Source organism: Pecten maximus, chromosome 10, assembly GCF_902652985.1.
Source record: "Pecten maximus chromosome 10, xPecMax1.1, whole genome shotgun sequence".
NCBI classification, from domain to species: domain Eukaryota; kingdom Metazoa; phylum Mollusca; class Bivalvia; order Pectinida; family Pectinidae; genus Pecten; species Pecten maximus.
The window spans coordinates 23,972,973-23,986,001 of record NC_047024.1 but is presented as its reverse complement, the minus strand read 5'-3'; the positions used below and the strand labels follow the sequence as shown (position 1 = coordinate 23,986,001).

The 13,029-nt window shown below is 36.8% G+C and overlaps 1 protein-coding gene across 1 annotated transcript in view; it reads left to right on the top strand.

Annotated features, from left to right (window-relative positions):
• The window catches only part of LOC117335752 (ATP-dependent DNA helicase Q1-like), a 32,667-nt gene extending 19,863 nt beyond the window's left edge, over positions 1-12,804 (top strand). The window contains exons 9-11 of the mRNA XM_033895933.1: positions 7,579-7,673; positions 8,736-9,008; positions 12,137-12,804. Coding sequence (XP_033751824.1) covers positions 7,579-7,673; positions 8,736-9,008; positions 12,137-12,732 — 964 coding nt within the window. The 3' untranslated portion in view covers positions 12,733-12,804. The remainder of the gene's footprint in view (positions 1-7,578; positions 7,674-8,735; positions 9,009-12,136) is intronic.
• Positions 12,805-13,029: the final 225 nt, after the last annotated feature.

Genomic DNA, 13,029 nt, shown 5'->3' with positions numbered 1-13,029 from the left:
ACGGTAAGTGTCTACTGTACAGACATATCACAGTAAGTGTCTACTGTACAGACATATTGCAGTGTCTACTGTACAGACATATCACAGTAAGTGTCTACTGTACAGACATATCACAGTATGTGTCTACTGTACAGACATATCACAGTAAGTGTCTACTGTACAGACATATAACAGTAAGTGTCTACTGTACAGACATATCACAGTAAGTGTCTACTGTACAGACATCTCAGTGTCTACTGTACAGACATATCACAGTGTCTAATACACAGACATATCACAGTAAGTGTCTACTGTACAGACACATTACAGTGTCTACTGTACAGACATATCACAGTAAGTGTCTACTGTACAGACATATCACAGTAAGTGTCTACTGTACAGACATATCACAGTAAGTGTCTACTGTACAGACACATCACAGTGTCTACTGTACAGACATATCACAGTAAGTGTCTACTGTACAGACATATTACAGTATGTGTCTACTGTACAGACATATCAGTGTCTACAGTACAGACATATCACAGTAAGTGTCTTCTATACAGACACATCACAGTAAGTGTCTACTGTACAGACATATCGCAGTAAGTGTCTACTGTACAGACACATCACAGTGTCTACTGTACAGACATATCACAGTGTCTACTGTACAGACATATCACAGTAAGTGTCTACTGTACAGACATATCACAGTATGTGTCTACTGTACAGACATATCACAGTAAGTGTCTACTGTACAGATATATCACAGTAAATGTCTACTGTACAGAACTGTACAGACACATCACAGTGTCTACTGTACAGACATATCACTGTAAGTGTCTACTGTACAGATATATCACAGTAAGTGTCTACTGTACAGACATATCACAGTAAGTGTCTACTGTACAGACATATCACAGTAAGTGTCTACTGTACAGACATATCACAGTGTCTACTGTACAGACATATCACAGTGTCTACTGTACAGACATATAACAGTAAGTGTCTACTGTACAGACATATCACAGTAAGTGTCTACTGTACAGACATATCACAGTGTCTACTGTACAGACATATCACAGTAAGTGTCTACTGTACAGACATATATCACAGTGTCTACTGTACAGACATATCACAGTAAGTGTCTACTATACAGACACATCACAGTGTCTACTGTTCAGACATATCACTGTGTCTACAGTACAGACATATCACGGTAAGTGTCTACTGTACAGACATATCACAGTAAGTGTCTACTGTACAGACATATTGCAGTGTCTCCTGTACAGACATATCACAGTAAGTGTCTACTGTACAGACATATCACAGTATGTGTCTACTGTACAGACATATCACAGTAAGTGTCTACTGTACAGACATATCACAGTATGTGTGTACTGTACAGATATATCACAGTAAGTGTCTACTGTACAGACATATCACAGTATGTGTCTACTGTACAGACACATCACAGTGTCTACTGTACAGACATATCACAGTAAGTGTCTACTGTACAGACATATCACAGTAAGTGTCTACTGTACAGACATATCACAGTAAGTGTCTACTGTACAGACATATTGCAGTGTCTACTGTACAGACATATCACAGTAAGTGTCTACTGTACAGACATATCACAGTAAGTGTCTACTGTACAGACATCACACTATGTGTCTACTGTACAGACATATCACATTAATGTCTACTGTACAGACACATCACAGTGTCTACTGTACAGACATATCACAGTAACTGTCTACTGTACAGACATATCACAGTAAGTGTCTACTGTACAGACAACACACTGTGTGTCTACTGTACAGACATATCACATTAATGTCTACTGAACAGACACATCACAGTGTCTACTGTACAGACATATCACAGTAAGTGTCTACTGTACAGACATCACACTGTGTGTCTACTGTACAGACATATCACATGAATGTCTACTGAACAGACACATCACAGTGTCTACTGTACAGACATATCACAGTAACTGTCTACTATACAGACATATCACAGTATGTGTCTACTGTACAGATATATCACAGTAAGTGTCTACTGTACAGAACTGTACAGACACATCACAGTGTCTACTGTACAGACATATCACAGTAAGTGTCTACTGTACAGATATATCACAGTAAGTGTCTACTGTACAGACATATCACAATAAGTGTCTACTGTACAGACATATCACAGTGTCTACTGTACAGACATATCACAGTGTCTACTGTACAGACATATAACAGTAAGTGTCTACTGTACAGACATATCACAGTAAGTGTCTACTGTACAGACATATCCCAGTGTCTACTGTACAGACATATCACAGTAAGTGTCTACTGTACAGACATATATCACAGTGTCTACTGTACAGACATATCACAGTAAGTGTCTACTATACAGACACATCACAGTGTCTACTGTTCAGACATATCACTGTGTCTACAGTACAGACATATCACGGTAAGTGTCTACTGTACAGACATATCACAGTAAGTGTCTACTGTACAGACATATTGCAGTGTCTACTGTACAGACATATCACAGTAAGTGTCTACTGTACAGACATATCACAGTATGTGTCTACTGTACAGACATATCACAGTAAGTGTCTACTGTACAGACATATCACAGTATGTGTGTACTGTACAGATATATCACATTAATGTCTACTGTACAGACATATCACAGTATGTGTCTACTGTACAGACACATCACAGTGTCTACTGTACAGACATATCACAGTAAGTGTCTACTGTACAGACATATCACAGTAAGTGTCTACTGTACAGACATATTGCAGTGTCTACTGTACAGACATATCACAGTAAGTGTCTACTGTACAGACATATCACAGTAAGTGTCTACTGTACAGACATCACACTATGTGTCTACTGTACAGACATATCACATTAATGTCTACTGTACAGACACATCACAGTGTCTACTGTACAGACATATCACAGTAACTGTCTACTGTACAGACATATCACAGTAAGTGTCTACTGTACAGACAACACACTGTGTGTCTACTGTACAGACATATCACATTAATGTCTACTGAACAGACACATCACAGTGTCTACTGTACAGACATATCACAGTAAGTGTCTACTGTACAGACATCACACTGTGTGTCTACTGTACAGACATATCACATTAATGTCTACTGAACAGACACATCACAGTGTCTACTGTACAGACATATCACAGTAACTGTCTACTGTACAGACATATCACAGTATGTGTCTACTGTACAGATATATCACAGTAAGTGTCTACTGTACAGAACTGTACAGACACATCACAGTGTCTACTGTACAGACATATCACAGTAAGTGTCTACTGTACAGACATATCACAGTAAGTGTCTACTGTACAGAAATATCACAATAAGTGTCTACTGTACAGACATATCACAGTAAGTGTCTACTGTACAGACACATCACAGTGTCTACTGTACAGACATATCACAGTAAGTGTCTACTGTACAGACATATTACAGTATGTGTCTACTGTACAGACATATCAGTGTCTACAGTACAGATATATCACAGTAAGTGTCTAAGGTACAGACACATCACAGTAAGTGTCTACTGTACAGACATATCACAGTGTCTGCAGTACAGACATATCACAGTGTCTACTGTAGAAATATCACAGTAAGTGTCTACTGTACAGACATATCACAGTATGTGTCTACTGTACAGACATATCACAGTAAGTGTCTACTGTACAGACACATCACAGTGTCTACTGTACAGACATATCACAGTAAGTGTCTACTGTACAGACATATCACAGTAAGTGTCTACTGTACAGACATATCACTGTAAGTGTCTACTGTACAGACATATCACAGTGTCTACTGTACAGACATATCACAGTAAGTGTCTACTGTACAGACACATCACAGTGTCTACTGTACAGACATATCACAGTAAGTGTCTACTGTACAGACATATCACAGTGTATACTGTACAGACATATCACAGTAAGTGTCTACTGTACAGACATCACACTGTGTGTCTACTGTACAGACATATCACATTAATGTCTACTGAACAGACACATCACAGTGTCTACTGTACAGACACATCACAGTGTCTACTGTAGAAATATCACAGTAAGTGTCTACTGTACAGACATATCACAGTATGTGTCTACTGTACAGACATATCACAGTAAGTGTCTACTGTACAGACACATCACAGTGTCTACTGTACAGACATATCACAGTAAGTGTCTACTGTACAGACATATCACAGTAAGTGTCTACTGTACAGACATATCACTGTAAGTGTCTACTGTACAGATATATCACAGTATGTGTCTACTGTACAGACATATCACATTAATGTCTACTGTACAGACACATCACAGTGTCTACTGTACAGACATATCACAGTAAGTGTCTACTGTACAGACATATCACAGTAAGTGTCTACTGTACAGACATATCACAGTGTCTACTGTACAGACATATCACAGTAAGTGTCTACTGTACAGACATCACACTATGTGTCTACTGTACAGACATATCACATTAATGTCTACTGTACAGACACATCACAGTGTCTACTGTACAGACATATCACAGTAAGTGTCTACTGTACAGACATATCACAGTAAGTGTCTACTGTACAGACATATCACAGTAAGTGACTACTGTACAGACATATCACAGTATCTACTGTACAGACATACGACAGTAAGTGTCTACTGTACAGACATATTGCAGTGTCTACTGTACAGACACATCACAGTAAGTGTCTACTGTACAGACATATCACAGTAAGTGTCTACTGTACAGATATATCACAGTAAGTGTCTACTGTACAGACATATCACAGTGTCTACTGTACAGACATATCACAGTGTCTACTCTACAGACATATAACAGTAAGTGTCTACTGTACAGACATATCACAGTATCTACTGTACAGACATATCACAGTGTCTACTGTACAGACATATCACAGTGTCTACTCTACAGACATATAACAGTAAGTGTCTACTGTACAGATATATCACAGTAAGTGTCTACTGTACAGACATATCACAGTGTCTACTGTACAGACATATCACAGTGTCTACTCTACAGACATATAACAGTAAGTGTCTACAGTACAGACATATCACGGTAAGTGTCTACTGTACAGACATATCACAGTAAGTGTCTAAGGTACAGACACATCACAGTAAGTGTCTACTGTACAGACATATCACAGTAAGTGTCTACTGTACAGACATATCACAGTAAGTGTCTACTGTACAGACATATCACAGTAAGTGTCTACTGTACAGACATATCACAGTAAGTGTCTACTGTACAGACACATCACAGTAAGTGTCTACTGTACAGACATATCACAGTAAGTGTCTACTGTACAGACACATCACAGTGTCTACTGTACAGACATATCACAGTAAGTGTCTACTGTACAGACATATCACAGTAAGTGTCTACTGTACAGACACATCACAGTGTCTACTGTACAGACATATCACAGTAAGTGTCTACTGTACAGACATATCACAGTAAGTGTCTACTGTACAGACATATCACAGTAAGTGTCTACTGTACAGACATATCACAGTAAGTGTCTACTGTACAGACATATCACAGTAAGTGTCTACTGTACAGACACATCACAGTAAGTGTCTACTGTACAGACATATCACAGTAAGTGTCTACTGTACAGACACATCACAGTGTCTACTGTACAGACATATCACAGTAAGTGTCTACTGTACAGACATATCACAGTAAGTGTCTACTGTACAGACATATCACAGTAAGTGTCTACTGTACAGACATATCACAGTAAGTGTCTACTGTACAGACATATCACAGTAAGTGTCTACTGTAGAAATATCACAGTAAGTGTCTACTGTACAGACATATCACAGTAAGTGTCTACTGTACAGACATATCACAGTAAGTGTCTACTGTACAGACATATCACAGTGTCTACTGTACAGACATATCACAGTAAGTGTCTACTGTACAGACACATCACAGTGTCTACTGTACAGACATATCACAGTAAGTGTCTACTGTACAGACATATCACAGTAAGTGTCTACTGTACAGACATATCACAGTAAGTGTCTACTGTACAGACATATCACAGTAAGTGTCTACTGTACAGACATATCACTGTAAGTGTCTACTGTACAGACATATCACAGTAAGTGTCTACTGTACAGACATATCACAGTAAGTGTCTACTGTACAGACATATCACAGTGTCTACTGTACAGACATATCACAGTAAGTGTCTACTGTACAGACATATAACAGTAAGTGTCTACTGTACAGACATATCACAGTAAGTGTCTACTGTACAGACATCACACTATGTGTCTACTGTACAGACATATCACATTAATGTCTACTGTACAGACACATCACAGTGTCTACTGTACAGACATATCACAGTAAGTGTCTACTGTACAGACATATCACAGTAAGTGTCTACTGTACAGACATATCACAGTAAGTGTCTACTGTACAGACATATCACAGTAAGTGACTACTGTACAGACATATCACAGTATCTACTGTACAGACATACGACAGTAAGTGTCTACTGTACAGACATATTGCAGTGTCTACTGTACAGACACATCACAGTAAGTGTCTACTGTACAGACATATCACAGTAAGTGTCTACTGTACAGACATATCACAGTAAGGACATATCATATTAAAAATGTTAATAATCGACGAGTTTGCATTGAAACCATCCCTGCTGAACCTTATTTTCAGGAATTCCATCCAAACTGTAATGGACCCATTTGTAGAATACCCAGTACAAACACTGATAGATATGGCTCGACCATTCTGATCTGTCAGAGTTGCTTCCCTTCCTTTAATTCTGTTAGTTTGATAATTTTGTGATTAACTTGACTGCCGATGTGGGCCGAAACTGTGGCTGAATATGATAGCAAATGTTTGATTTTCTGAGGGATATCACTAGAGAGGACATGGATAACTTTCCATTCAAGTGCCATCTTTGCAAAAAAACAATTGAACCAAAGTGGTACCTGTATGAAATAATGATGGCCCTTGTGATTTTGTGATTTTATATCGTTTTTGAACGAGCCTTGACAAAGACTTTCTTGGTGTGTATTAACATCTGCAAGTCCGTCAAGATATATATGCCTGAAATAAAGTACATTTGTACATATACATGTACATTTAAAAACAGACAATCCAGTTTGTCTGCATAAAGAACGAGTCCCTAATGTAGTATAGCAGTCATTTTATCTTTTATGAATGCTGTAGTTGTACATACAAATTTTATCAGTAATATTATTTTAAGAGTTTTTGTCTCTGGTATCATATTACACTAAAGTATGATTGCAGTTGTAATATGTAATATAGCATATCATTTAACATGTTGTTTTTTTGTTTGTTTTTTTTAAAAATAATTTTCTACTGGAATGCTATGAATGTATCAATTTGATCTGATAATGAGCTTCAAATTAAGAAGTACTCTGAATACATTTTAGACGTTTGATATGTTACTGGATTATTTACGTGTTAAATAGATTTTATTGTAGTGATTTCTGTTGTAGCTGCAGGAGGAGCATGATAGCACGACACTTCGGCGAGGTATGGGAGAGGTCGCAGTGCAATAAGATGTGTGACCACTGTGATGACACATATCGTGGTCAGTAGACAATATTCATTACTTGTTCAGTTTTATATCAGATTCTACATCCGATCATGTGATTTGTGACGTTGCATAATTTCAGCCAATCAGATTTTTCAGTCACATTCCATCAATTTACCCGAGAGTAAAATTTGATGTTTTATCAAAGATGCAGTATTTATGATGTTGTGGAGATTATTGTGGAATAAGACGTAGTCTAAATGGCATGTTATCATACCCTTAGCATTCTGTATCCTGGTTTTGATACCGAAATGTAATAAAACTATTACAGCACTTTGTTTTGATTGATATGATGATTAATGGAGCTCAAATAACCAATATCAACCTCTGCCTCTGGCCTCGGTCAATATGTTGATTATCATCTCTCCATAAATCATCATACTAATATAAACAAAGTTCAGTGATTGTGTGATATACTTTAATATACCAGTTGAAGATGAATATTACAAGTGTGAGATGTCCTGCTGGTCTTTGATACAATCCATTGCTGTGTATTGTAGTAATTTCGGCCCAAGATTGTGTAATATTGAATTTCACTTTAACTGCACACAAGGTCAAAGGTCAGGTAATAACTGCACACAAGGTCAAAGGTCAGTTAAGAACACCATTATCAGTGAAAAATTACAAACTGCCTCACAATGGTTGAATGTGTAAAGTCCTGTAATTTAGGTCAGTGTGACCTAATTTGCCTTTGGTGAAATATTAACTGATTTATTGATTTCATCTAATGAACAAAATACCATGAAACCTGACTTTACTGACCCTTTAAACTACTGAGTCATTTTGTCGGATATGATGGTGTGTCGGTTAAGTTAGATACAGGATGTTGTTATAGTCAGTGGTCGGTAAAGTCAGGTTTCACTGTACTTTTGAAAAATGTTTGAAATTCAACACAGTAGTATATTGTACTTATAATATATGGTAGATCTATGATATTTGATTTATTATGAAATTTATATTTGGTTATTGCATTAGTGAAGTTTTTATTATATATTGATAAATGCAATTCAGCATCTTTAACCTATATGCAGTATATATATATATATATATTATATGCAGTAACTCCTGAGAAACGAGATGTTACCAAGCTTTGTCAGAACGTTCTCACCTTACTTGATCATGCTGCTCAGACACAGCAACGTGTGACTGCAACCAAACTGATGGATGCCTGGGAAGGGCGTGGCGCTACTTCCCTTAGGGTGAGGGATGTCCCTGAACCCAACATCTCACGGGACAAGCTGGAAAGGATCCTGGCCCATTTGTTACTTAACGGTTACATAAAGGAAGACTTCCACTTCACTGCATACTCAACCATCAGTTACATTGTGGCAGGTAATAATGTGACTTACATCAATATTTCAACATCCCTACTTATTAAGGGGAGGTAAATACAGGTATATTATACCGTAATCACATTTGCTGTATGTGTGTATGTGCAAAGCTTGTGTATCTCATTAAATGACAGATTTAGTTCATATTTCATCTAAACATCACTCCGTCAAGTTTTACACCTGCTATGATTTTGGTGATCATCAGGTAAGGTTAAAATTTAATCTTGGCCACTTGATGAGTGGGTTGGGTAGTTAAAGTGTACCCTGAACGAAAAACGATAATCAAATATGTTATTCTTTGTAACCACCAAAGAAGAATGTCGCAAACCGCATCAAAATCGGTTGGGCGAGTGCCGAGATATCGCACATTGAAGTACGCGATTTACACCTGTCGGTCGACTGCTAATCAGCGTATCGGTCAGTCACGCTGATTTGGAACTCTTCAGTCTATGACGTCACAGGTTGAACGGAGTGACTGTTATGGTAGCCAGTAGCATAGAGGACAGTGTGAACAGTAGCAGCACAAACATGTCTGAATACGATCTGGACATGAGACACAGACTGGTGTAATAATCGGTCAATCACCAATAAATGTATATTAGTTATGTGTTTACCATTTCTTACTCATTACCAAAGAAAGGAACACAGCATCAACATTTTTAACTAAAATAATGTGCCATTTGATTCGCAAATTAATATTCAAATAAACATACCAACAATACAACAGTTCTGGATACTCTGGTTTGTGAGAAAAGACGAACACACGTACAGTAAATTCATGCGTTATATTCTATACAAAACCCGCTTCTAGTCATGAAGGACACTTAATTTAGAAAGTAATATATTATAATCATCATGATCTACAATAGACTAAATATCTCTCCCGTATGAATACCAGTGTTGAAGTCAATAACAAACTTCTACATATACAGATTTTATCCCTTATTTTACATGCCATGTTCTCAGGGATTAAGGACGATTAAATGCTTGAGAAAGATATAATTTATATACGATCGTTGTCAGTAAAATTATATAAAAGTGATTCGCAACAATTATAATATAATTGATACTTTCTGCACAGGTATAAAGCATAGGTACTTATTGAAACCATTATTTTAGCTCCGTTTTTTATGATAAAACACATATAATTTATTTCAACGTGACTAATCATAATTAATACTAAAGCTTATAAACTCGGAATGATTTTCGTGTATGATTTTTTTTCAAATTTTATGCTATTATTTTTTTAATTGTGTCATTATTATGAAGTGATCGAGATCCTTGTGGTTTTGCTTTCCATTCGTGTCGCAAGTCATATCTTCACTTAAAAAGGGACTTTTTAAAAGATGTATAAACATGTTCGGAGAACTACGAATTCTCAAGTTTGAGTGGGTTAGTATACCGCTAAACAATTACCAGGTGTAAAATTACGGTCCACAAGCTTGTCACACCTGTCACTGCACCACAGGTGTCTGTGATTTCTGGTGTTCTAATCGGCACACGCCGATAATTGCTTGTGAGTTCACGCGTTTGGTTTCTGTGCACTTCAAAAAAAGTTCCGAAGACATGCTTTTACAGGTTGTACATAAATTGAGCTTGAATTTTATGAAGAATTGCGTTAATACTATAGGGAATACATTTTCAAGTTGTTGAAATCAAACACATTATTTTTGGAATTCAGTGAGTTTCGTTTTCCTTACAAACGAAAAAATTCGTATCTCAAAGGTTTGTCAATTGTCGTTTTGTCAATTGTCGTTTTATCAATTGCGGACAATTACCCAAAAAATCACAAATAACGGTATCATTCTGTTTTGGCTAATAAAAAATTCAAAATGATTAGCATTTATTTCACATCTTGTATGAATTACATTTTAAACTTGTAATACTAGAAGTATTATAACCGAAATCAATACTGGTACATTTGTATGTAACAAACCGGTCATACCCTCATAATAAAGGCTATATGATGTAAGTAGTTATAAACGGCCCGTTATTCAAATGTCATACATGTTATAACGACCTGTTAAAATTTAAAAAAAAATGAAATATACCTGTTATATACGACCTGTTATAATAGAAAATAAATAAGATGATACACGTTGTATTTGGCCCGTTATAATAGAAAATCAGTAAGATGTTACATGTTGTATATGGCTCGTTATGAGAGAAAATTTGTGAGATCCTACATTTTATATATGGCCCGTTTAAAAGAAAATTATATGTCCCTGGTTTCGGTAGCACTTGTTATTAACTAATTCACAAATATAACTCAGAGAATTTATTCAGCACTTTCATTTTTGTTGTCTTATTCGCATTAATTACAGGCACGTGTTCACGTTTGTTTCTATATATTTCCTATATGGCAGCTCCGATCGTGTTCAACCTGTGACGTCACAGGTCAGAGGTCACCAAAACGAGGTATTCGGCTTTGGGTTTCAGGTGTGTTTTCGAGAAAAATCGCAATTACTCGGTAATGGGTTGGCCGATTTTAATGCGGTTTTCTGCATTCTTGTTATTAATCAATACCAATAACATATTTAAATATAATTTTTTCGTTCAGGGTACACTTTAATGTCAACCCAGCAGTATGTGACCATACGCTGACTTAGGTTTTATTTTTAATATTTTTTCCATGAATTTAGGACAATGTATTCAGGGATAATTTTTTCATTTACCCAGTACACATAAAAAAATCCTGAATAAGTTTTGTCTTCTAAAATCATATCTAACTTTTTTCATGACAAAATAAAAGTCTGTGATCACTTAGATACATGTATAAGAGTAAGGTAATTGTGGGTGGTCGGGTGGCACAGTGGTAACACACTTGCCTTTCACCTAGGTAGCCATGGTTCGATTCCCCGATCGGACGTGAAAAGGTATAGGGTCACCTGCCAGACCACGTGGGTTTTCCCCAGGTACTCTGGTTTCCTCCCACAGTAAGACCCCTTGCGTGCTTCCATCCGGGGCAAGAAGCGTGACTAATACAAGTTGATATAACTTGTTTTGCAATTGTTGTAAAATAAATAAAGTTAACAGAGTAAGGCATTACTTGGTGTGCCATATGAAATAATGTTGAAATTTAAAACTATAAGCTAAACAGTAAGCTAGATGATTTTTTTTTTATTTCAGGTTCAAAGAGTAGACTACTTCAAAGTGGAAGTTCGAAAATTGGCATGGAATTCCCAGGAAAGAAAAAAATATCCGAAGATTCTTCAAACTCCAAATCACCAGGTGTGAAAAAGACCGTCTCCACTAAAGATAAGCAAAGGCTATCTACTGACCAGGAGAAACAACCCAAACTTGTTGTTATCAACAGGCAGAACTCTCACTTTACTTCATTAACAGCAACAGATGACACCGTACAGGATGGGTCCTCAAAGCAGCAACAAGTTCAGAGTAAAAATACAGACTCTGATGAAGACTTGATAATGGGTGACCATGAGAAGTCATCCAGAGCTAGCAAAGGATCGAAATCTCGGTCTAATGCATCCAGCAGTGTGTCGTCTGGGAAACATTCTCCGTCTAAAAAAAGAAAGAAGGTTTTTCTGAGTGATACCGATAGTGATGACCTTGACTTTGGTCAAGAGAAAAATAGAAAGAAACCGTCGGTCAAAAAAAAGATATCGCGGACTGCACAGGACAGCAATCTCACTAGAATCTCACCAGGTTTTGTCTCTAATGGAGAAACCATTTGTTTAGACAGCAGTGATGGTGATGATACATAGCCAAACATTGCCTCTGTATTGAAAACATTGAATCATGATGCCTTGCCTAATATTAAAACAATCCTGTTGTTACATGGTGTTTTTTTGTTGATGATTACATTTTTGTTTGAAATGCTACTTGGCAAGAATGGCTGAGCAGATTTTGACTAAATTTAGTCTGGAGCATTCTTGTAAAAAGTCTGCAGTGTAAAACAGAAGGGGGAGAACCATCTTGGTAGAAAAGGAAAATGAATGCATATATATATGTATTTTGAATAACTTGTTAAGGTTAGTTCACTAGTTTTCTGTCTCTTTTCA